The sequence below is a fragment of the Sturnira hondurensis genome, unplaced genomic scaffold (genome assembly GCF_014824575.4).
Source record: "Sturnira hondurensis isolate 20B ecotype Veracruz unplaced genomic scaffold, ASM1482457v3 Scaffold0004136, whole genome shotgun sequence".
Taxonomy (NCBI): domain Eukaryota; kingdom Metazoa; phylum Chordata; class Mammalia; order Chiroptera; family Phyllostomidae; genus Sturnira; species Sturnira hondurensis.
The window spans coordinates 20,742,572-20,767,368 of NW_028076767.1; the positions used below are offsets into that span (position 1 = coordinate 20,742,572).

Consider the following 24,797-nt stretch of genomic DNA (forward strand, 5'->3'; position numbering starts at 1 on the left):
CCATCAGGTGCTGGGCCAGCCCCACGAGCCCCCTCGGGCCCCAGCCCCACTCCGGCGCTCACCTCGCGCTGCGGGAGCAGCAAGTTCCGAAAGAATCCCAGCGCCGACCTCCAGGTTTCACGGGCCTGCGCAGCTGGGAAGGGCGTGACTGGCGTCATGACGTCACAGATCGGCCGCCTGCCGGAAATTTCCTGGTCCCGGGGGCAGGGCCCAGAAAACGACCCCACCCACCAGCAGCCGGCCAATCCCGCCTCAACCTCCCAGGGCCCCGCCCCGCGAGCTGCCACACCAACAGAACGCCCACCCAAGCACCTTAAGGTAGGGTCCAGCTGGGGTTGATGAGGCTTGTCCATGGCATCCATGGCATCAGGCAGCCAGGCCACCCATCCACGTCGGCTCAAGGACAAGACTGCCCTATGACCAGGTGCCCTAGGGCCCTACACAAGGCTCTGCCAGAGGGTTCTCACAACAGCCCAGGGGAGAATTAAACCAGAATCTCATCCTTTGAAGGCTGCATGGAAAATGGGAGAAGCACGCAGTGGGTTGCGAGACTGTGGAGTGAGTGAGTATGTGTGTGTGTCCTACCCCAGTTCCTACCCCTGGAACAATGGTGAGGGCTGGGTGCAGGCTGAAGCTGCCAAACAAACAACACATTCATAATGCACAGAAGCTGCCTTTAATTGGGTGGCACAGGACTGTACAGCTCTCAGCCAGGAACCACAGGGACTGAGAGCCAGCTCATGGCAGATTTTTGCAGACCTAGCTATAGATTCAGGAGATGGGCACAGGTGAAGAAGGGCTGGGCATCCTGCCACTCGATACCCACGAGCTCTCTGCCACCCTTCTGCCAGCATCCAGGACAGACTGGGTAGAACGCTGACAGGGAGCCAAAGCTCAGAGCCAGGAGCCCGCAAAACAGCATGGAAGGTGATTCAGGTTAGGCTAGAAAGAGAGGAACGAGTATTTGTCAGTAGTTGCCTCACAGAGGACGCCTCACCCTCCACTCTCAAGGTGCTTGCCTCCACCCGTACCCAAGGCCCTTTGTTCCAGCTCAGCCCTGAAAAGCCACACTCAAAGCCCCTTCCAGATTCCTCTGATGCCATGAGCTACAATCCAATATAGAACTCTCAATGCTTAAAAACTAAAAGTAACTCCTTTCCTACTCAGGTGGATCAACTTATATTATTTATACAAACTGTTATTGGTCTTAAATTGGATCCTCAGAGGTCAAGTCCAACAGACAGGAAAGACAGGGACAAAAGGGTTCAAACAGGCAAAGGGACGTGCCTAGACCACAAATCCCCCAGTGGCAGGGCTCAGGCCAGGACTTTCCTCCTGCAAGTGATAGTCATGCGCATAATCGTAAAAATGAAGCACGTATATCCAAGGGCTGACTTTACACATTCATCGTAAGGTCTCACAGGCACCTCAAATTCAACGGGTTCAAAATCAAATGAGGCAAATGAGTTTTGTCTCTTCTTTCCAATACCCATTTCTTAATTTTCTCAAACTGCAGTGTTGACCAGTGCTGCTAACTATGTGACTTTAATGAGAACTTCTAAAATTTCACCAACAAATGAAACGTTTGCTCTAGTTTTTTAGTAGGTACCAATGATCAGGTTACAGAAATCTCTGTTCTTGGGTTGCTAAGAGGATTTTTTTTCCTTTAATTGATTAATGGTGTAAGTACTTTCTTTTTGTTATGAGAGCTTATGTTCCAAAAGAGCAAGGCGGGTACATTTTATTCATCAGCCCACCACTACAGTACGGCACCTAATAGGTACTCAAACAAAAGTGGCTGGGCAATGACAAACCACTGGTCCCACTTTCCTGTGCATACCCTTTCCACCACTCGCTCTCCCGACCTAACGCAGCTTTGTCAGTGTGGTCTCCGAACTGCCCCTTCAGAATCACACAGGGAAGCTTATTAAAATGACCACACACGGCTGGACCCCACTCCAAACTGAGGGAATCAGTAGCTGAGGAATCTTTGTCAACAAGCATCCAACATAGACCAAAGACCAAAAACACAGGTCTGCAGTCAAAACTTCTTGACGTGGGAATGGGGGTTGGGGAGCTGGATGAAAAAAGTGATGGGATTAAAAGGTACAGACTGGCAGTTACAAAATAGCACAGCATGGGGAAAACAGTGAATAACACTGTAATAACTCTGTATGGTGTCAGGTGGGCACTAGACTTAGGGGGGATCACTTTGTAATTACATACATGTCTAACCACTATGCGGGACCTGAAACTAATGTAACATTGAATGTCAACTGTAGTTGGAAAAACAAAACAAAACAATTCTTGACACGGGCACTCAGAGTCCTCGACACTCTGGGAACACCACTCTTCCCCTCCGCATACTCCTCCATCTCTGTCTGTCTGAAGTGCTTCCACTCTAATCTACACACAGTCAATTACCTACTCATTCTTTGAAGCCCGGACTAAGTGAACTGTGCTCCACCAAGTCTTCCAGGATCCCAGAAAGTGGCTCACCAGAGCTTCCCAAACCACTAAGGCACCTTTTATTTCTCCTTTGAAGGTAGCTAAGAGTTATGTGCGGCCACAACTTTCCTCGCCTGCTACGCTGGGAGCCCCTCAGAGGCAGAAGTAGCAGTAAGTTGCCGACTATCCCACATGGAGCTCATGGAACATCAGGCAAATGAATGGATAAATAAAGGGAGAATGAAGGGAAATACTTCCCACCATCAGTAGGAAGTCCATTACTGGGCATTTGATCTACTTTGCAGTTTCTAGCCTCATAAAGATGCCTGTGCTAGTTGGTTGTGGCATGCCTTGGGAAGGGTCCTCAATGGGGAATGACAGAGGGGGCCAAGTATCCAGCATCTGCTGCTCTTCCAAAGGAAGAAGATTCTAGAACACAGGTGGCAAACACAAGGTTCGTGGGCCGCATCTGGCCCTCCACCTTGTTTTATCCAGCCCGGCACCTTGTTTCTAACTGGTGGCAGTGCTGAGCTCCTTGCCCCTAGTTAAGGAGTAGTTATATTTATACAGTCCTAAAATTACATTCAGCCCTTTGAAGGCAACCACGAGGCTCATGTGGTCCCCAGTGAAAATGAGTTTGACACCTCTGTTCTAGAACCTTACACACCCAACTCTCCAGGGTTAAGGCCCAAGAACCCACTTTAAAAAACCCCACAAGCCCTAGCCAAAGGGCTCAGTTGGCTGGAGTGCTGTCCCCTACACCAAAAGGTTGGGGGTTCAACTCCCAGTCAGGGCACATGCCTGGGTTGAGGGTTCAATCCCTGGTTGGGGCACAAGGGGAGGCAGTCAATGTTTCTCTCCCTCTCCCTCCTCTCTCTCTCTCCTACTTCCCTTCTCTCTAAACATATTTTTAACCTCCACCCCAAACCCAGATGATTGTGATTTTGATGCAACCCGCACCCCCCAAGTCTGTTAGGCACCCAAAGTCTCCGAAGTCTCCTCAGTCCCTCAGAGCAGCCTCCCTTCCTTCCCTCGGTACACAGCTCTTTCTGTCTGTCTGCTGGGTGGGGACACCGACACACAGGCAGACACAAACTACAAAACCACATGGTAAGTGACGAATGAAGACAGACCTAGAGGGAAGCTTTGCCCAAGTGGCAATACACTAAACCGAATCTTCGAAACTGGGGTGAGCAGACGCTCAGGCAATGCTTGCGAGCTGCACACACTGACAGCGGTGCCCTCACCCACAAGAACCTACGGGTATGAATGCACTATGGTTCCCATTATAGGTGGCACCTCCTTCCCCTACTCTCCAAAGGTGGAAGAGAGACCCAGATACCTGTCAATGAGGGAATCCCGCATGCTGGTAGCAATGGTGCTAGGCTGGGAGTCATTCAGCTTGAAGACACTCTCCACCACCGAAAGCTCTGTGCTGGTTGTGTCTTGGCCACAGAAGGCACACCAGTCGTTCACCACCATCCCAGCAGCAATCACCTCGCTGCCTCGGTTCACAGTGCCTGCCTGCCAAGTGATAGGTCCATAGGGATCATGGCATTGACAACCCAAGTCTCTTCCATCCCTGGCAAGGACTCTCCCCAAATCCCACTGCCTGACCTGCTGCCCCAATCCCAAAATGAGACAGGTAATAACCGTAAGAACCCACAACAAAGGGATCTGCTTTAGCAAGAGACAGAGGTCAGAGAACAAGAACACTTACCACAAGGGGGACCTGAAGGAGAGAGGACAGCTCGTCCTGGTCTTCAATCGAAGTCTTGGGATGTACCAGCCCTCCCTGATTGCTGAAGACACAGTAGCTTCCTACTAACACCTGCTCAGCCACCGTCTGTCTGAAGACTTCCACCTTGAGCACATCGGCCAGGATTTCTTCTGTCTCCTGTCAGTCCAAGGTACTGTACTCAGGGGCCAGGACTTGCAGGTCAAAGAACCCAGGGCCCTTCATAACCAGAACCACCTAAGGCTTGACACCCTAAGCCCCTCACCTAGGAAAAGGAGGAGATGGTCTCCCCATACCACCCTCTAAACCATACTCAAGAGTTCAGCTGTCAATCATCTCTCCTGGCCCTGTTGGTAGGACCTGATGGGTCAATTGACCTGATTCTGAAGGATTAATACCCTCCCCAGCTGCTCTCTGACACTGACACCCACCATGAAAGGCCTCTATTATTGCTAGTTCAATGAGGGCCTGAAATGAGAGACCCGAGGCATAAAGAGAAACCATAAGAGATACCCCTAATTCCCACCTGATAGGCAAGAACAGTGGCTAACCATTTACTAGACCGGTCTTAGGACTCTTGGGCCAAGCCAGGCTGCCTTACCCTGTCCAGGTCTGGGTGGACCAAGGCCACGTAGTCATTGCAGGTGGTGACATTGCCCAGGGCTGAGAGCCTCTCATCTACCCGCCGGATCTGCACTGAGTCTGGGAGGGAGTTTCGAATATGCTGCAGTTCCTGGTCGGTGGTGTTGCTGGGTACAAGCAGACCATGTCTGTTCCCTGGAGAGACCCAAAGTGGAGGGTGGAACAAGGAAGGACGGTGAATACACGAGATGCCTGCTGAGCCCTGAGGGCTGAGAATACAACCCAGCCCAGTTAGCTTTCCCAGGAAAGCTTTGGGCCCAGACTCCAGCCCTGTAACCCAGTGATCCATTCGACACCAAAGGGGGACCGGGAGTCCCACAGGGCAGGCCAGAGGCGGCCCAGGAGTCTGTCCCAACCCACCCTACCCTCTTCGCCACCACCAACCAGGGGATCAGGACTAGCAGGAAGGGTCCTTGGCATCAGTTGTATATTTTGCCACTTAAAAAACAACACTGCACACCTACCAGAATGGTTACACATTTTTAAAAGACCATCAATACCAAGTGTTGGCAAAAATATATGGAGCAGCCAATAGGAATGTAAATTGATTAACTACTTTCAGATAATTACCTGGCATCATCTACTACACTGAATATTCAAATACCCTGTGACCTACCCACTTTCTCCTAGGTGTTGTATATCCAACAGATATACACATATGTATTCACTAAAAAAATACAGCAGCACTATTTAGAAGAAACCAAACTGAAAACTACCCAAATGTCCACGGTCAACAGAAGGGCAAATACATCATGGCACACTTACAAAAGATGCACTGTACCAACAGAAAGGACAGTGGGCAAGCAACAGTGACGCTGTGACAACAATGACTAAACCTCTGCCTCCCTCTACCTGGCCACAGTTCTGTGGACTTTTGAACTCTGTTACTCCCAACATTAAAAAAAAACCCTCCCCCTTACTTCAGAACTTGCTTCAGGTCCTTAGATCATGGTTAGGAATAAGAGTGTTCTGCCTTAATAAGAAAATCCTCAGAGGCCAGCACCATCAGATTTACGGTAAAAAAAAAATAACAATAATAATAAAGGAACACACGCCTATGTGACCCCAGTGAGCAGAACTAGAAATAAGGGGTGTCAGTAAAGGGAAACAGATCCAGCTCAAAAAAGAATCAATGGCCTCAACAGTGAGGGGTAGGAATTGAAGACTTAAATGAATAGAACAGGTTGATCCAGAATCTAAGCCTGTCATTTTTTTAAAGGCAGAAATGAATGCTCAGAAATCAAAAGCAACCTGCCCAGTGTTAGTAACAGAGGACAGGCATTCCAGTCTTGCCTCACACTAGGTGTGGCACCTGGTGAGTCACTTTAGCTTTCTCATCAAATTTGGCCAACTCCTAACTGCCAGGGTCTTCGTGAAGAAGGGGTGGAAACAAGTATAAGAGTGAAAGCACTTAATGTTATTTGTTGTCACTATGACCCAGAAGCCTTCGCCAGAGATGGTCCCTAACCTGCTGACACAGACTGCGTTAGGCCCAGGTCTCAGAGATTCTATGACAATGGACGAAAGCCTGAAAATCCCCGGGTGGTGACCCGGGTCCCCTCCAGCGGTGTGACTGAAGGTGCCGGGAAGACTCCCTCCCTCGGAGTCTTCCCCCTAGCTTACCCACACACATACGCCCGATGATGCGGCAGCCGGCGATGGACGCGTGCACCACGGGGATGGTCTCGGCGAGCTCGCCCTCGAACACACTGTAGGAACATGCTCTCGGTGGGAGGGGGCCTGAGCCCTCACTCTGCCTGTGTCCCCGACCCCCAGCACCCCTTCCCGCCACCCATCCACACTCGGCCATCGCGCTCCGGGGCTCCCGCCGCACCTGTAGAAGTTCTCTGACCCTCCGACGGCCACCAGGCAGTAGGTGTTGGTAAGTTTGGCAAAGCAGCCGACCTCACAGTTGTTCTCAAACGACGCTCGGACCGCCATGAGACCTGGAGGCGGTGGGGCCGGGAGTTCAAGGCCAGCGGATCCTCTCTCCACTGAAGTCCTGGTCCCCACGGCGTGCCGCGACTCCACCCCTCTCGGGCCCACGGACCCCCGCCCCGGTCCCGCCCACTGGGCCCCTTCAAACTCTCCCGCCCCGAAACCTCCGGCCGCCACCGCTCGTGACCCGGGGCGCTCGAGCTGACCCTCGTGATCGCTCTCCACACGGACTGACTAGGTAACACCAAGCTCCGCACACCACAGACCCTTCTCTGTTCCAAGTAGGTTTCCGTTTCCGCCTCCGCCTCGGAGACTTCCGGTAGATCCCGGCGCCCCCAGCCGCGCAGGCGTCCACTCTAGCTCCACCCTCTCGGAGGACGTAGAGGTCGCGATCGGTCGGGTGGTATTGCTACTGGCCCCGCCCCCAGCAGGCTCACATTCATTCGTTTGTCATTCATTCATTCGTTTGTCATTCATTCATTTATTCATTCAGGAACTTTTCGGAGGTACAATCGACCAACACATGTGGCAGGCTGGATATGAGGGACACGAGAGGAGGAGCCAGAATGTCTCATAGATGAGTTGATGATGGAGGAATTTACTGAAGAAAAGCCTGCAGAGGAAGAGCAGGTGTGGGGAAGGTGACAGATCGAGTGCGAGGTGTGAGTCACACTTCCGAGCCAGATCTGGAGCCCAGGGAGGAGTGAAGTGCTGAGATTTGGGGCTGAAGCCTGGGGTGGATGAGGTCACCCATGGAGGTAAGACCGGGTGAGAAGTGAGACCAGGACAGGGGCTGGAGAAGGAGGCGTGGCCAGAAAAGCAGAGAAAGCCAGGCGGAAGGAGGTATTGGAGAGGCTGGAGGATGGAGGAAGCAAGATCTTAGGGAAGGTCCAGAGTGGGCAAGGGTGTAGGGGCTGATCTTCTTCCACTATGTGCCCCTTGCATGTGCTCGACCACACTCAGCAGCCACTTTCTGACCCGGGATAGATGGTGCTGGTCAAGGAACAAGCTGTCCTAGATGGGATGTACTTGACCCCCATTTTGCAGGATCTACAAAAGCCACAAGAGCTCTCAGGATGTCTCAGTGAAGGTAGAGGGTGCTTAGAGACCCTTTCCTCCCCACTCCGTCCTCCTGTAGCCATCCACAGTCCTCCAGGGAGTCCTCCGTAACTGCCCTCAACGGTGCACTTCCCCAGCCCCCAAGGCGCAGTTCCACAACTCCACCTTCCTCGGAATACACCAGGCTGCAGCCAGGTCATAACATGTCTGCTTTTATTGATTTGTATCATGTATAACACTGTCTCGGGCAAGTGGTGAGCTCAGGAAAAGGACCCACTTGTCAGAGCCTGTGCTTCTAGGAACATTGAGCAAAATGTGTGTATGCATGTGTGTGGGTGCACCACACATCCTCTACATCCTCCCCCACTCATCTCCGATCCACTCCCTCAGCGCCCCGCCCTGCCCCAGTATCTCTTCACCAGGAATGCCTCTAACCTCTCCTCCATCTGTCCAAAGCCTCCCCATCCTTCAAAGCCCATCTCAAAGGTTGCCTCTAAAATATTTTCCTCACCACTCCACCATCACCGGGTCTGTCTGTCCTTCATTCCCTACCATCCTTTGTCATCAGTTTGCTTTTAATTAAGTATTAGCCTTGTCTTGCTGGCCAGTGGTTTAGGCACTTAATCTGGGGACTGTGTCTGATTCGTTTGCCAGCCCTATAGCATGCCCAGCAGGCTGGGTACACAAATTAGGTACAAGAAAATACTGGTTGGTACATGCTCTGTGTGTGCGTGTTTATGCGCATATTTATGGTCTGTGGATCCCGAAGGGTCTAGAGTGTGAATGGATGCATATTTTTGTGTAGCCATTCATTTAGCCAAACAACATGATGGTGTTTACAGGTGTGCAGCTTGTGGCCGTGAACCCTGTTAGTGTGCTACGTATTCTGTGCAGGCATTTGAGGCATCTGTGTGATGTGTGTATTTCATGTGCGTGGGGACATACGAATTGTTGATATTGTGTGTTGTGTCGGTGCTAAAACCAGTCATAAGAGTCAGAGACACAGGTGTGGGTGCCTACTCTGACACTTACTTAGACCTGATTCCAAGCAAGTCATCAACTCTCTGGGCCTCAGCTTCCAGGTTTATTTTATTTATTTTATTTTTAATTTTCCATGTCAGACGGGTAATGTACCAATGTCATAACAAGGTTTGTGGGAGGCACATGTCACATAAAAGCATGAACACCCAACTGTCACACTTATGAACTACCAAAGGATCAGCTTCCACGTTTATAAAATAAGGAAGGTTACACCTATGATCCTAGGGTGTTTTACCTACTGGAGGCATGTCTTGTAGGATATAAAGATGAAGGATGAGAAGTAGCCAGTGTGAAGTGCCCAGCACAGTGACAAATGACATTAACTGCAGGTTCTGTTTCCCCGTGTGTGAGTCTGTGCATATGTGTGTGTATAATAAGCAAGAATTCTGAGCTTATTCTAACCTGGGCTTCTAGCCACCCTCTCCTCCCTGTGCAGCCTCTGCCTGAGCTTCCACCCCAGAGTCTAGGATCTGAGCAAATCTAGAGTCTCAGAAGACGGAGGAGGGATATATCCCCATTGGGAGCAAGACTAGGACTCAAAGCGGCTTCGGAGCACCTTGAACTTGGACTTGTTGTACTTAGTGATGAGGTCCAGTTTGCTGTGGCCCAGGGTCATCCGTTTCTCTTCCTCGAATGGGCCATTGCTACTGCCACTGCGATGGCTACCTGTGAGGCCCCCAGGGAGGTCATGCTCGGGTCCCTGCCTGGTACCCTGCAATTGATGATACTTGGTGATGAGGTCCAGCTTGCTGTGGCCCAGAGTCATCTGCTTTTCATCCCCAGAGCCCACTCCAGGCTTGCGAGCATGGCTTGGTCCCGGGACACTATTGGGTCCAGGCCCCTCACCCCGGAATGGGCCAAACTTTGTAATGAGGTCCAGCTGGCTGTGGCCCAAGGTCTGCCGTCGCTCATCTGGACCCTGCTTGCCAGCCCTGGCTGAGGAATTGGCTTCAGGGAGTACTCTGGAGCCCCTAGCCTTGGGGTACTGTACCAGGAGATCCATTTGGCCATGGCTGTGGCTTGGAGGCAGCCTCTTATCCTCAGGGGTCCCATTGCTAAGTCTGGGGGGACCTGACTCAGGGACACAGCCAGCACCTTGAGCCCGGGGCAGGAGATCGAGCTGGTTGTGTTTCTGGGTTGGGGATAACCTCCTGTCCTCTCGGGCACGCTCCCCAGGCCAAACGGGGTCTGAGTTGGAAGTAACACCTGGATCGGGGCCTCCTGCTTCTCGGGCTCGGGGGAAGGGGATGAGGAGATCCAGCTTGCCATGACTCTGACTCAGAGACACCTTCTTCTCCTCCACTGTCTCCAAGCCTGTGCCAGGTACCCAACGACCTCGTGAGGGGCTAGGCTCCTGGCTTCCTGGGAGCCCATTCTCTGGGAGTCGGGACAGGGTGAGAACACCCCGGGACAAGGGGAGGAAGGAGCGCTGGCGAGTAGGCAGAGGTGACCCCCCTGCTGGAGTCAAGTGGCTGCTGCTATTGTGGTTGAGGGCAGGGGAGGACTGGGACCAGGGGGAAGCCCCCAGCTTGCCCAGGTTGGCCCTGGAGGGCCCTGGAGGGGAGCCACGGTTAGGATCTGACAGCTGGCGCTGTAGGGAGGGCTGGCCACTGGCCTTGCGACAAGCAGAGCCTGGGGATGTGGACCCCATGCCCGCATCACTGCAGCCACCGCCTCCTGGTAGAGCGAGGTAGGAGGAGCGGCCCATGAGAGGGGAGCGCTTGATGCTGCTGAGGCTGGTGCTAGAGGGTGGTGAGGACATGGGGCTTGGGATGCTGGGCACGAAGGCCAGGGCCACCGGAGGAGGACACTGCACCCTGGGGTCCTCACCGCCGCAGAAGCCCTCCACAGGCCGTGACTCGGCATACAGACAGCGAAACTCCCGGTCAAAGTCTTCCACGATGCGGCCCCTCAGCTGCAGCACCATGCTAGTGTGGGCCTGGCTGCAGAGCCAGGTGAAGCTGGGGGCAGAGTGTCAGGGTCAGGAGGCAAAGTGCATGGGCCTAGGCAGGAGTCACAGCCAGCAGGGCATACCAAGACAACTGCATCACCACGAGGGCCCAAGTGAGGGGGCAGAGCTCTGACTCCAGAGTCTGTACAAATCCTAGCCCAGCTAGTGGACTTGGGCACATGGTTGCCCATCTCAGGGCCTCAACTTCCCCATCTGTAAAATGCACCAGAGGCAAGGTTCCCTGAAGTCCCTCCAGTTCCAAGATAAAATAGTTATTTTCTGTGCCAATGACAATACAGTAATCCTTCCACAGAGCAAGCACCTCCAGGACCCCACCGGGGGGCTGTCTTGCTCCCCACACTAACCCCTGCGCCCTGCACAGTGCCTGGCATGGGCAGCTGCTCAGCCCATGTTGGCGGAGGTGGGTGAGTGAAGGAAGTCCAAAGCTGCCATACCCCAGGCGTGCTTGCCAGCCAGTGAGTGACCCAGCCCCAGGCCCTCTGCCCTCTGTCCCACTTGCTCACCTGTAGCTGCCTGCCACCACCTGCTCACAGTCCACGATGACAAACTTCTCCAGGGCCTGCCCCGTGAAGCGGCGGCCTGCCTTGCTGCAGTATGTGTCTCCACATGTACTCCGTACACGCATGTTCTGAGCCAAGGAGGGACAAAAGTTAGGAAGGTGACCTTAAGAGAAAGGGACTCAAGCCATGTCTAAATCTCACAGGGTCTCTGATCTCAATCAGCTAAGGGAAGCCGTTCCCCTAGTCCCATTGACCCCCACTGCTCACTGACCACCCAACGGCCTCTCCTGCCCTCCCTAACCCCCCACCCCGCCCCTGGTAACTGCCCTGGTCACTCACTGACCGGCAGGTGCCCCCCATTGAGGTCCATCTTGTAGCACATCTCCAGAAAGTGCCTCAGGTACTCCTGAGCCAGGAGCAGGTAGACGGGGACGCCGCGGCGGCTTGAGGCCTCCATGAGGTCGCACAGGAGTTCCATGTCGGTGAACACGTCCATCACCACGGCCACCACCTGGGGGAGGGGGAGGAGGCTCAGCTTTGTCGGGAGCAATGCCTGGGGTCCCAGGAAAAGAGCACTGGAGCGGAAAGCAGGTGGCCAGACCCCACGAGAAAGCCTGAACCAAAAGTGCTTTTAGCCACAACCTAGCCCAGCAGCTCATACCTTAAAGACAGGGAGGTTTCACGGTCTTAGCCCCCCAGAAGTTGTACGAAAGATTCTGTGTGCGTTTTTTTCCAAGGACAGAACATATATCTGTCAACAGAGTCTCAAAGACGACTGTGGATCGGCCGCACCAATCTAATGCTTCACTCTCCATGTGGAGAAACCACGGCCCAGAGTGGGGAAGGCGTCAGAGGCAGAATCCAGACCCCAATTCCCAGTCTGGTCCTCACAATCCCCTCACTAGCTCCAGCCTGAGCTCTGGCCCAGGGACTGTCTGTCTGAGGTCCCCTTCTCAAGGGTCAGAGCTGCATGCCAGGCACTAGGGTCTTCAGTGTCCTTTGCTAGACCTGCCTCAGTTTCTTTCCCTGTGAAGCTACAGAGGTCTGCCTGACCCCTTACACCTATGGACTCCCCTACTTCCGCCCATACCAGGTGGGACCAGAGATTCTCCTCCGGGGCTTATGGTCTCCCTCATATAATGGGCTGCCTCAGAGAAGCCCTGATAACCCCATGGCAACACCAAGCCCCCGACTGTCCTTTCCTGCCCTTCCCATTTCACATATCTGCTGTGAGAACCTCTTCTCCCGACCCACACTGAGGGGCAGATCAAAGCCTTCCCGCTCTAGCCACTCGGAACTGGGTTCAAACCTGCGCTCTGCTGCTCCCTGGGCATATGGCCTTGGGCGAGTTGCTTCACCTCTGGAAGCCCCTACTTCTTCACCTACTAAACAGAGGTAATGATAGCTACTGTGCATCTCAGAGTAGCTCAGTAAATATTCCTTTCCTGCTGCCTCCTTAACAAATGAGGACAGTGGGCATTGGGCAGCAAGAAAAGGAAGCCTTCCCTAGGTCAGTCAAAGTCAGTGGCAGCCTACAGCAGAAGCCTGGCTTCTGGCCCAGAGGTGGAGGGTCTAGATGGGGGATGGGGGTGAGGAGGCAAAATGCTGGGGGATGCCCTGGGCCATGGCACAGGCCTGACCAGGGGTAGGGGGAACAAGGACAAGCTGGAAAGATCAAAGGTGCAGGGGAGACCACAGCAGCTACTTCACTAATTACCCTGCTCCCAGTGCCAATTAGGCCTGCGCCCCCCTCCCCCCCCAATGCCCAGGGCAAAGGCTGGCCTGCCAGGGAGACTCTGAAGGTACCAAGGTGATCCCAGCATCCTGGCTCCTGCTCTGTGCGACAGACAAGCGCACTGAAGCCAACCTACCTCAAATCCTGCCTGGGGGCATCTGCCTTAGCCCCAGCTGGAGAAACTGGCAGGGGCGAAGGGTGGATGGGGACATTCACCAGGAGGCAGGGCTGTACCTGTGTCAGGACCCTTCCTCCAGCCCCGGGCTCTGGGCTGTTCTGCCAACTGCCCAGACCTTCCCGAGCACGTCCCAGCCCCTCTCTGGCCTCAGTTCCCTCTTCTGTAAGACAGAAGGTGGCTCAGATGTTCAGCCAGGTTGGTGTTTAGTTTGGGGATCAGAAACCTTCCCGAGAATCTGATGAAGGCCATACATCCTCTCCCAGGAGAGATGCAAGGATGATCCCTCTCTGCAATAGGCACTGCTTTGCGTGCATTTTTAGGGTGTCTGTGGAGTCCCTGAGGGCCACCCCCTGGCCTGTGCTTATCCTGAATGTCCGAGTGCCCAGGGGTTACCAAGACGAATGCAACACAGCTCGCCCTCTAAGAAGAGCCTGTGGTCTGACGGAAGGCAGAGTTCTAGTCCCGATGCTGCAGCTAAGCCGTGGTGTCCGTCCTTGGGCTTGTCCCTTCCCTCCCAGGACCTCGGTCTTCATACCTATGAAATGAATGTCTGAAGAGATGATGCTCTTACCTTGCGGGCCTGGCTGAAGAGGAACCGCAGGAGGTCTTTGATGTTCTTGGTCTTGTCCCGCTGAAAGTGGACCACAGCCTGGGTGGGGCTGAAGCCCGTGGCCTGTGGGATCTCGGGCCACCCCAAGTCCAGGTCCGGGGGGTCTATGTCAGAGGCCATGGGAAAGTAAGTGCCCGAGGTGACTTCAGAGAGCAGGCTGAGGTGGTCAGGCCCTGCAGCCTCCAGTCCCTGGGCCTCACCAAGCTCAGGGCCCCCGCGCACATGGCTGGTTATGTAGTCCACATCCAGGGCGCTCAGGAAGGGCAGTTCCCGCTCCTCCGAGATCACCCGCAGGTAGGCAGCCTCGCCCCGCTCCAGGAGGGCGTCGGCCGCCAGCCGGGCTGCCTCGCTGTGCTGCAGCACCAGCGGTGAGCTCTCCCGCCACCAGGGCTGCTTCAGCTCCTCCACCCTGCCCCGCAGAGGTCCGGCCATGCCCTGGGCTCCCTGGCCCCCAAACATGCTTGCCCACTGGGCTGCTGTCACCCTCCAGCAGGCTCCATGGCCCGCACCCCAGGCTGGCTGCACTGGGAAGGAGAGACCAGCAAACCCAGCTCCTGCCTGCCTGCCTGCCCTGTGCGTGTGGCAGGCCCCCGATCCGTTGCCGCTCTATGTCAGAGAGCTACGCTCCGCCCCATTGCCCCTGGCTTCTGGAACCTGTTGGGTCAGCCTCACCTGTTTGCCAGCTGTTGGGACTTGCCCTCCCAGGAAAACGTCAGTGGTAGGCCCTCAGCGTACTCCTGCCCGCACCCCCCACCCTGCCCCAGCGTTGCCCGCCCCATCCCCACTAGGCTCCTAGCAAGTTTCCTTCCAACCCTGACCTTTCAGAGGCCCCCTGGAGGTTGTATTATGACCCAGCTCAGGGACACACACATGTGTACACACAAACAGCAGGGTAGGTGAGTGACTCAGGACACCGAGGTAGACAAACACACAAGCATGCAGGCTGACCGACACACTGAGAGTAGACGAGACACACATACACTACAGGCCGACATGTGCAGACCGCACACTTGATCACATGGAAACAGACCCACACACTGGCTCGGAGACTGGCCATAGCCCCAGACACCCCATGATGGGTATATTGTAAGCCTCAGCACACCTGCACACAGGCCCTAAATAAGAGCTGAAGGGAGTGTCACACAGAATTGCGAAGAACACGGTCTGTCTGTCCCCATCTGGGCCCTCCTTTGTTCCCATACGGAGGTACTCGGTCACCAGTCCCACCCCCATCCCAGGGCTGAGCCCATCCTCCAAGGGTCTAGAGCAGTGGCCGTCACCCTGTAGTCCCCAAGAATAGCCAGGATGTGTTAAATGCAGGTCCCTAGGCCCCAACCAGCTGAGATTCTGTCCCAGAAGGTCTGGGTAGGCTCTCTGGAGCCTGCCTTTGTAACAAATGACACAGTGCATCCGGGCCAGGGTGCTGAGGCCCACCCCTGACAAAGGCTGTACTTCGAACACCCTCAACTCCAGGGAAGCTCCTGGCCTGCTGGGGACCAGACTGCAACCTTCCTCCCCACCTCCCCACACAGGAGCTGAGTATTAAATGGTTAGTGAGAAAGGGTGTTTCAGAGAATGGGGGGAAGGAAACAAACTACAAAGTCAGAAGGCAAACAGGGCTGGCAGGTTTCTTATCTCAGCTCCTAAGGGCCAGAGTCCCAGAGTCCTCAGAAGCACGGGTGGGAGGTTTTGCTCTGGAGCATGGGCACAGAAGATGGCAGAGGCTGGGGAGGCAGGCCGGGCAGAGGTGGCCATAATGGTGCAGGGCCGGCAGGAGGGACCGCCTCTCTGTGGAGGGGCGTGGTCCAGCGAAGATGGCCAGGAGACCCCACACCATGTCTCGCGACCCTGTCTAGCACTGACTGCAGTTTATCTGGTCTGTGGTCCAGTCCGAGCACGTCCATGGAGTTTCACACAGGGCTTAACATGCATAGGGGTGGTGGGTAGGACCCCCCCACATCGAGCTGAACCCTGGGATCAGAGATGAATGGGGCTGGGCTTTGTCTTCGAGGAGTCGAGAAGTGGAAGGGGTCACACGGTGGGGAAAGACACAGCCCAAGAGATGAAATGCTGGAACACTACGTCCCATCTCAGAGGCAGGAGCAGAAACTGGGACACAGGGAACTCAAAGGAGACCCTCCCCTGGGGTTGGGAGGCCATGTGAGGGGCAGGAGGCTGAGTAATCGAGGCCAGACTGTGGGCAGGCAATGAGCTACAGGGCAGCCAAGGTGGCAGGGCCTTCATTAGGTTCGTGTCCCCGGGTGGTTTAGGGGGAGAACCAGGGCCTTGTCTGCGTAAGAGGGGTGCTCCCAGGAGGGAAGGCAGCAGAGGTTCTGTGGTGCAGAGTTCCTGCATTTATCTCTCAGTACCATCCGTCTACCCGATGGTGTGTGTTTTAAAAACTATTTTTAATTGTGGTGAAATACACTAACATGTAGTTTATATCCTAACCACTTACAGTCCAGTGGCAGTGAGTACACTCACACTGCTGAGCGGCCATCACTGCGCTCTGTGCCCAGGACTCTCTCCATCTTGCAGAACCGAAACCCTGTACCCATTAAACGGTAACTCCCCACCTCCCCTTCTCTCCAGGCCCTGGCCACCACCACTCTGCTTCCGATCTCTATGAATTTGTCTGCTCTGGGTACCACACATATGTGGAATCATACAGAATTTGTCATTTTGTGGCTGGCTTATTCCACTCAGCATCATGTCCTTACGGTTCATCCCTGTTGTAGCCTGTGTCAGAATTTCCCTCCTTTCGCCCTGGCTGGTGTGGCTGGATTGAGCGTTGGCCTGCGAATCAAAAGGGTTTGATTCCCAGTCAGGGTACATGCCTGGGTCACGGGCCAGGTCCCCAGATGGGGGTGTGCAAGAGGAAACCAATCAACATCTCTCACAAACATCAACGTTTCTCTCCCTTTCTTCCTCCCTTGCCTTTGCTCTAAAAATAAATAAAATCCTTTTTAAAAGAGAATTTCCATCGTTTTGAGGGCTGAATAACATTCCATTGTGTGCTATACCACGTCGTTCATCCGTTCACCCACTGATGGACACTGAGTTGTTTCCGCTTGACTACTGGGAATAATGCTGCTCAGACATTGGTGTATGAATTTGGCTCTGTATTTTTGTATATTTCCCTCTATGTCCACACTTGTATTATATTCCATTTTTTCCAAGTTAAAAAAAAACACTGAATATTGGCAATTGTGTACGGTTCAACTCAACATACATGCCTTCACCTACACAGAACCGTGCCTGTGAGTGTCCGTGCACGTACTGTGGTGTTTGTGTGTCTGCTTGGCTGCTTGGCTGTCTTTAACCCTCTAGCTGCACCTCAGTTAGTGTGTATTCACCTGCGTGTGGGTGTGTATACACACTCGTGTGTGTGTCTCGGCGCATATCTGTTTGTGTGCCTGAGTGCCTGCACAGTGGTGGTCTTCCACCCTAACTCTGGTACAAGCGAGCTCAGGTAAGGGCAGGGCAGGGAAGACGGAGTCAGAGGGACCGTGGCCTCCTGTTAATGAAAGTGTGTAAATCAAACCATATCCCCCAGAGCTGCAGGGCTGGCAGCCCCTCCCTCTGGGCTGAGTGGGTAAAGGGCAACAGGAGAGAGACAGACAGACCCTGGCCATGGGCCTGGCCTAGGGGTGGGGCCCAGGGAGATGGGAACCATGCAGATAGCTAAGCCCAGACCCTGGCTACAGTGTGCCGGGCACAGGCCCTTTAATGACAGTTATTAAGAGGAAAGAAAAAGATATCTTCCTGTTCAGAAGGTGTGTCAGGCGCCTGCCTGGCATCGTTCTGCCATCCTGGGGGACATTTAGCCTTGTCTTTAACAAGCTGAGTGGCGCCTGGGCAGGTGACTGTCCTGTGGGGGTGGTGGGAGCAGAGGCTGGGCTGCAGATCTCCAGGTGCAGGCTGCCCTGAGGCCACACTGCCGCACACCTTTAATGTGGCACTCTGGGTCAGGGGAGATAAGACTCCTGGGGAGAAGCAGCCAGGGTGAGGAAGGAAGCCAGAGTGCACCCAGCTCCCCAGAATCAAAGCAAAGCAACTAAAGATCCAGAGACACAGGGCCAACTGGCAAGGATTCCCATTGGCTGGCTCGAGCCAGGTGTTAGAGGAGGAGAAGGGTCTGGAGATGCGCAGAGTGACAAGCAGGCTGCTCCAGGCTGGAGAACTAGAGGGGAAGGGGCATGGCAGGGAGGGAGGCAGGGGCAGCGGTGGGCAGGAAGGACTGTCAGAAGGGCCACCTGGGCATGCTCTGGCCCCTTCTGGCCCAAAGGGGCCCTAAGAGCGACCACAGCTCCCGGCCTTGTCCGTGGAGTGTGGCTCTCAGATCCGGCCTGTCATCCCAGCTCACAGGAGGCAAGGCCCTCTCTCCACTTTGCACACAGATGAGCATTTGCACCTTTCTTGGGCACTTGGGACCTGGAATAATGAGAATGGTGGCATTCTGGTTCAGGAAGGTGGCTGTGTCTGGGTCTAGACTGTAGACACTGAGCGTCTGCAGTCTAGACCCAGTCCTGCTCTTTCTACCATCCACCCCGCCCTCCTCAGCCCCCGGTCTGCCCTGGTCTGGCAATAAGGTCTTATCTTCCCCTCACATCCTTCCCTGCATCCTCTCCATCCCATCACATTCAGTGGTTGGCGATCTGGCCACCTCTCCTTCCCCTCCCCCGCCTCCCCTGTCCACCCCATCTGCCCTGCGTGCACTCAGTGCCTATTTTAGCCTAGCGGGGTGGTTCCAAGGTGAGTAAGACTCGTCTCTGCCCCGAAGGAACTCAGTCTACTAGGAAAGGTAGACTCATAACTATAAGCCACAGATTAGGCTGAGGTATAAACCAAGTGCGTGGGTACAGAGCTGATGACCCATTCTGGAACCTCAGAGGAACCAGGTCCCCAGCGCCCACCCCCTACTAGGGTAACAGCCCTGTGGCAGGCTCTTTTCCAGGTGGTGACTAGGAACTGCAGGGGCTGTTTTAGGCCACGGGGAGAGGAAGAGGGAAGGAGCAGGCCAGTACAGGCCCTGGGTCTGGTTCCTGGTTCCTGGGGGAAACCGCGGGGAGCCTCTCAGGGTCTCAGCTGCCATCTGGGAAGTAGGCTGGACAGCCTGGAGGTCTCCCGGTCCCTCAAGGGCTCTCACTGCATTCCGCACTCGTTGACATTACAGGTCAGTCAGAGCTTGAAGACGTCCTTCCTGGAAGTGCCCTAGTCAGGACTTCCGGGACCCCTTCTTCCCTCGGTAGCAGGAGGGGTCCTTGACCCGGGAGGGGTCTGGTCCTAGGCTTGCCAGCATGGCTCAAGGGAAGCCACCTGGAAGCCTTGGAAAATTTGTGAAGGGTAAGTTATCACCCAGCCAGGGGTGTGTGGGTGGGGGATTACGGCCAGGGGCCCAAGACCAAACTGAGTGCGAGGTGGTGGGCAAGGCACGGTGGGACGCAGTGGGGAGAAGGCGGTTAGACGCAGGGAGAACCAGGGCAATGAGTATAGGAGGGCTGCACCCAGGGGAAGAGGCCAAATACTTCGGGACTGCCCCGCTCCCGGCCCACGCAGCCACCAGGTGCCCTTCCTTCCCACTTCACCCGGATGGCAGACACCCTAGATTCTCTGGGCATCTAGACCGGCATGAGCAGCCCCTGCCCTCCCAGCCCTCACCTCTGAAACCCCTGGTCCCCACCTGTCCTCCAACTTCTGGTCTCAGGAAATGGTTCCCTCCTCCCCTCCAAAGCGCTGCCCTTGTTCTCAAGTCCTGGCTTCCACTTCCAGAGGGAAATAATGCTAATACTAATATTACTAATAGTAAAAAATAATAATAAATACCACCTAACATTTACGAGAAGTTTCCTTCCACTGAGTACTTCCCATCTCACCAGACTCCTCCCCTCCCCGCCCACACCTCCAGCATTACCCTGTGCTGAGGCCTGTTTTCACCCTGCTCTCCTAACTCCAAGTTTTCTCTATTTCTTCTCAGCTAGGCACCTCCCAAGACACCTCGGCTGCTGCCACAACCTCTGCAATCTGTATCCTCTCAAAATTCCCGTTCCTGAAACAGTCTCAAGCCCTCGCACTCGCCTGCTTACTCCCTGGCCCCACTCCCTGTAGCACACCACACTGACAGCCTCCTCCTGGGAGCTTCGCCTCTGCTGCCTCCCCCCTCCACCCCGCCCCCGTCCCCTCCCTCCCGTGCCAGGTCCTGCTCTTCCTACCATCCGCCCCGTGCTCCCCAGCCCCAGGTCTGCCCTCTGCCCTTCACCTCAGGAGCTCACGCGGCTCCAGGATTTCAAGTATCCTTTCCATACCTGACGAAGCCAGTCCTCCGCCCGTCCTACTCCTTCCGAGGTCCACCTGCCACCTCCCCTTGCCCCCCACCCCGGGGATCTCTGTTGTCCATAGTAGCCATTTTCAACCTTTTTCATCGCACGGCACACATAAACTAATCACTAAAATTCTGTGGCACACAATATGTTATACTTTTTGCCCATCTGACAAAAGAAACTGGTATACTTTTGATCATTCACACTGGACGGCTCCTGGGGTGTTGGCTGTTGTCATTTTCTGTTTGACAGTTTAAGGGAAAAGAGGTCAGTGCCCGACTAGTCAGACACGGCGTGTTTTAAAGACTCTCGTGGCACACCAGCGTGCCGCAGCACATGGGGAAAACCGCTGGGCAGAAGTCCCCCAGCAGAATGACCCCCGTGCAGGCACAGCCGAGGCGCACCAAGAGTGACGGGGTCGGCTCTGCTCCAGGGTCTCCTGGCGGCGGTCAGTGGTTTCTGCTCAGTGGCCCTGGTTCCCCAGGGCGCAGGGGGGGACAGTAATCCCCACACTGTCTATCTCACAGGGCACTGCAGTGAGCACTCAGAGAAAAAAAAACACCACAAAAAGAAGATTCTTCTCTTCAAGCTCCCCTCATCTGCCAGACATTGCTGTCTCCCAGCTCCCAGGAGCACTCTCTGATTTTTCATGGCCCTTAGCTCACAGAACTGTCACTGAGGATTACACGAGAAAGCAAGTGAAAACACCAAGCAGTGTCTGGCACAGAACAGAAATGCAAACTCTATCAGCTGAACTGTGTGGCCTGGGCTTGAATCTTAGCTTGACGTAACAAATAGCGATTACTTATGATTTTTTAAATTCTAGACAAAATTCAATCTTAAGGGTACTATTCACTACACTGTTCAGCATTCCTTATGTAAAGCCCCGGAAGACATTCTTCTCAGGAAAACATTTGTTTCTTCCGATAAGGATGTGCACATCCTTTCACGTGACAGAAGTACATAACTTTAAGGGCCTTCCCGTTTCTGCCTTCAGCTGCCAGGAAGCTCAGAGCCGCCGCAGACCCTACTGCAGATTTCCTCCCTGACCCACAAGGCAGGGAGGTGGGGAGACTGCGAGGGCCCTGCCGGGGGAAGACGTGGGCTGGGGCCCTTGTCACCCTGGGTGACCTGTGGGGGGCTGGGTCCCCACCCCTCACTCACATCAAGGGGACAAGAACGATGAGGACAATACCTAGTTATAGGGCTGCCGTGAGACAGTGTGTCAAAAACACTTCACAAACTACCCAAAAAGTCAAATGAAAGTTGGTTATGAGCAGCCGAGGTTAAAATGATCATGTTAGAAAACACGATTATTTTCCTTCTCCTGCCGACCAGCACTTGTGTCTTCTCTTCTAAACTTTAATTGTTTTGCAATTTTATTATAACCCTGTCTCAATTTTCTGTGGTCTTTTCTGAAAGTATACAGAGTAAAAATAAATGATAAAAGTCTTCCTAGAGGCAAGTCTCCCAAGGACAAGAAATCCTGTCCCTCGCCCGTTTGGTATAACAACAACACGCAACAGGAAAACACTGGGCTATGTGCAGCACACTCCAGGTCTTCATACAGAACCGTGAAAACGAGCCGAACTGTGTAGGTCAGACTGACAGAATGGCCCAGAAAGGGGCCTTTGGGGGGCTCGTAATGGTAACGATTGGTGATTTAGTCACTCACCCCTTCTTTCACTTACCTAAGCTTACACCGAGTGATGCTCACTGTGAGGCAGGCACCCTGCTGCGCACTGGAAAAACGAAGGCAAAGACCCCCAGTACAGGGCCCTCTGAAGGGGCTCACAGTGCAGGATGGAGGGTGGGTGAGTACAAGCAGCTTCCCCGGAGGGTGCTGCCTGGCGTGGGCAGGAGAAGGGGGCGCTTGACAATATGTGGGACTTCTTTCCTAAGGCGAGAATCCAGGTACAGGAAACACACAGAATGGTCCCTCCCGTAACCCCGGTGGTTCAGTTGGTTCAGGAAAGAAATGGGTAGAGACTCACAAAAACGAGCACAAGTCACACTCACAAGAGCCTTGCAGCCTCTGAGGGGCCCGAATTTTATCTTGAAGTAGGGGAGGTGTGGTCAGTGAAAGAGGTTGATGGCCAGAAGGTAAGGGCTTTGGGACATCACAGACGTGGCAGACTAATCTGGCCCTCTGAAGCGCAGCATCCTACACCAGCAGCGCTCAGTGTTTGACAAGTGCTCGCGAGGACAGGACGTGACTCTGAGGCCGGGACCATCTCCTGCTGGAGGCATTCGTACGGGGCCCGTGTGGACATGGGCCGACTGGGAAGTCGAGAGAGGCAGTCAAGTTCTGGACCAGGGCTGGACTAAAGGACCATCCAAGTTCCTCCTAGTCAGGGATTCTGTGATTCTAAAGCAAGCCCAGTAGCTGAACTGGGATCTGGGACTGAGGAGCTGCCGTGGGCAGCAAATGGGTTAAGGCTCAAATAACTTTTATATATGAATTAATGTGTAGAGTTGGGAGCCAAAATCTGTTCCATTAATTTTTCCATCCATTCCAGGAGCAGTTAGGTACACACAGTAAAGTTTATTTTGGTGCATGGTATACTTCACTCCATTAAAAATAAATTAATCAGCAAATTCCTGCCTGGCTCAGCTCTGGTTTATGTAAACAGTGCCCAGCTGTAACGCGCGACAAGGTGTTATTATCTCACACACACAGAGGAGGCTTCACTCTAGAGCTCCGCGCACGACAAAAGCATCTTAAACGCAAAGAAGGCGGTTTGATTTGTAATGTTTTCATAGAAGTGGGATATACCTCACCGTATAGAGTTTCTTTATATGACTCATTTTATAGCAAGTTAAATGAAGGAAGTTTGATGGGGAAAGGAGGGGCAGTATGGTTCCCCGCCCCCTTCCTTCAATTTAAAGAAAGTCCCCCCAAGAGATGAGCCATACTCAGAGGGAGGAGGGGACTGGCCCTCAAGTGCCCAGACCAAGGTGGCTCCGCAGCACGCGTTCCAGAAGTCAGGAAGGGCACAGAAAGCTGGGCACGGGGCTGGGTCCTGGGATGGTACAACAAAGCCAGGGACAATGTTCTCCTCTTCTCCCCAATATCTCATAAGAGGGGGGGAACAAGAGAGTAAAGACAGCATGTTCCTCACCTGGTTCATGGAAGGGCAACAAAGGAAACTTTGTTCTCAAAGCCTCTTTCTGAATGAGTTGGGATACGATAAGCCCTTGGCCATCAGAGGCCTCTGGGGTCCCCGACCACTAGGCCCGGTGGGCTGCGGCCCGGCCAGAACGGTGGCTCTCCGTGACCTGGAGGCACACGCAGCCGCAGAGACCCTCCCGACCCTCTCTCCCTGCTCTTGTCTCTGAGCTGCAGGGTTCTCCTCAGCTCACAGCAACCCCACCTCAGGTAAATTTCTGAAAGACTCTGGAATAAAGAAGAATCACGGACAGTTAATTCTGTCTTTTAATGGCCAACTCAACCCCACGGCTCTAAGCCAGGGGGCGAAGTGTGGTTGCCTGTTTTGACACAGTGGCATCATGAACTGCTCCTAGGTCACAGTGGGCCCTTGGTAGGGGTGTCCCCTTTCTGATACAACCCATCTCTTCTGCAGCCTCTGGGAAAAGCTGTTAGTCACAGGGGGCTACAGGGGCCGTGGGGAACGAACATGTGTGCTGGGAGGTCCTGCTCAGGGCCTCTCTTGACGGGGAGGACACCCAGAAGAGCTTCTCCCAGCTCTACGCTCTACCAGGTCAGAGTCCTGGGTACACTAGAGGAAAACCAACACAAACATGGCGAGGTATTTGACAGATGCTGTTCATAGGTCAGTGCAGGCCACTTCCTGCAGGGTCCTGGGCCAAAGAGGCACCTCTCTCCTGGCGGTTCTTCAAAGCCAGCAAGCCAGCTGCTCAGAGGGACCAGCCCATCAGAGACCCTCGTCATTATAAATTGGAGAATGAGGCTTCAGGACGCTCTGAGGATCTTTCTCCACTAGAGGGCGCCAGCTCACCTCCCCTGTCAGGAGCAGATCCTCACTGTTCATGGAGTCCAGGTACTGAATCTGCAAGGGTGGACAGGAAACAGAGGAAAGGTTCAGGGCAGGATAGATGTGAGATGACACAAGGAACCAGCTTTGCAAAGGAGAGTAGCAGGGCACGAGGGCGCTCTGACCAGGCCATCTCTCAGGCCAGGGGCATCTCTGATCTCCCAGATGAGTTTACTTAAGGAGGTTTGGAGAAACAAATCGCTGGGAAGGGTAGGGAATTCCCCATTACACACCCGAACAGACACACAGACACGCAACCCCCACCTTCTGGACTGAAAGGACTTTCTAGGAAGGATGGGTCAGGGAGATGAGCCCTTAGGGTAGGGGTGTGTGTCTGTTCAGAGCAGCAATGAATGGTACCCGAGGTGAGTCAGTTCCCTTCTCAGATTCAAGTTCCCTTGCCTGAGAAAGGAGATAGGAATGCGTACCTCACAGGACTCATGACAAGATCAAAGGACAGAATGCACACTGCTAGTCACTGGGACTTCCTTTCTTTTAAAAACCACGTATGTCTCCACTGTCTTCTAGTGGGCTCTTGCCCCATTGATGGCCCTAACTCCAGTGGGTAGGCACCAGTGTCATCCCTCTAGGATGGCTGGT

General features: G+C 54.1%; 4 protein-coding genes and 1 non-coding gene across 12 annotated transcripts in view; all 5 read right to left on the reverse strand.

Annotated features, from left to right (window-relative positions):
• The window catches only part of MMP24OS (MMP24 opposite strand), an 85,203-nt gene extending 85,027 nt beyond the window's left edge, over nt 1-176 (reverse strand). For 5 of the 6 annotated variants that reach the window (XR_005066112.1, XR_005066113.1, XR_005066116.1 and 2 more), the window contains exon 1: nt 63-131. Coding sequence is in view for 1 of the 6 variants with exons in the window: in XM_037043933.1 (XP_036899828.1) it covers nt 63-158 (96 nt within the window). In the remaining 5 variants the exon portion in view is untranslated. Of the gene's footprint in view, nt 1-62 lie in introns of all 6 variants that reach the window. The other variant, XM_037043933.1, reaches the window with a different exon arrangement.
• Nucleotides 177-657: 481 nt separating this feature from the next.
• Nucleotides 658-7,102, reverse strand: EIF6 (eukaryotic translation initiation factor 6). 2 transcript variants are annotated; one of them, XM_037043930.1, is made up of 7 exons: nt 7,002-7,102; nt 6,663-6,774; nt 6,452-6,537; nt 4,788-4,963; nt 4,169-4,345; nt 3,791-3,972; nt 658-942 (listed from the first exon to the last, which is right to left on the reverse strand). In XM_037043930.1, exons 2-7 carry the CDS (start codon nt 6,767-6,769, stop codon nt 933-935), a joined length of 738 nt encoding a protein of 245 aa, XP_036899825.1. In that variant the 5' UTR covers nt 6,770-6,774; nt 7,002-7,102; the 3' UTR covers nt 658-932. The 2 variants fall into 2 exon arrangements, with proteins under 2 accessions (XP_036899825.1, XP_036899824.1); XM_037043929.1 differs by having other exon boundaries at nt 6,973-7,079.
• A 1,837-nt stretch (nt 7,103-8,939) lies between these two features.
• On the reverse strand, nt 8,940-14,596 carry SACK1C (scaffolding CK1 anchoring protein C). Its single transcript, XM_037043934.1, has 4 exons — nt 13,823-14,596; nt 11,682-11,849; nt 11,342-11,466; nt 8,940-10,827 (listed from the first exon to the last, which is right to left on the reverse strand). The coding sequence occupies exons 1-4, from the start codon at nt 14,318-14,320 to the stop codon at nt 9,396-9,398; spliced, it is 2,223 nt and encodes a 740-aa protein (XP_036899829.1). The 5' UTR covers nt 14,321-14,596; the 3' UTR covers nt 8,940-9,395.
• Nucleotides 8,941-9,044, reverse strand: LOC118986064 (small nucleolar RNA U13). The gene has a single exon (XR_005066295.1). It is a non-coding gene; the product is annotated as a small nucleolar RNA U13 (small nucleolar RNA).
• An 8,110-nt stretch (nt 14,597-22,706) lies between the features above and the next one.
• UQCC1 (ubiquinol-cytochrome c reductase complex assembly factor 1) overlaps nt 22,707-24,797 on the reverse strand; it is a 101,071-nt gene continuing 98,980 nt past the window's right edge. For both annotated transcript variants that reach the window (XM_037043936.1, XM_037043935.1), the window contains one exon: nt 22,707-24,212. In XM_037043936.1, the coding sequence (XP_036899831.1) occupies nt 24,078-24,212 (135 nt within the window). In that variant the 3' untranslated portion in view covers nt 22,707-24,077. The remainder of the gene's footprint in view (nt 24,213-24,797) is intronic.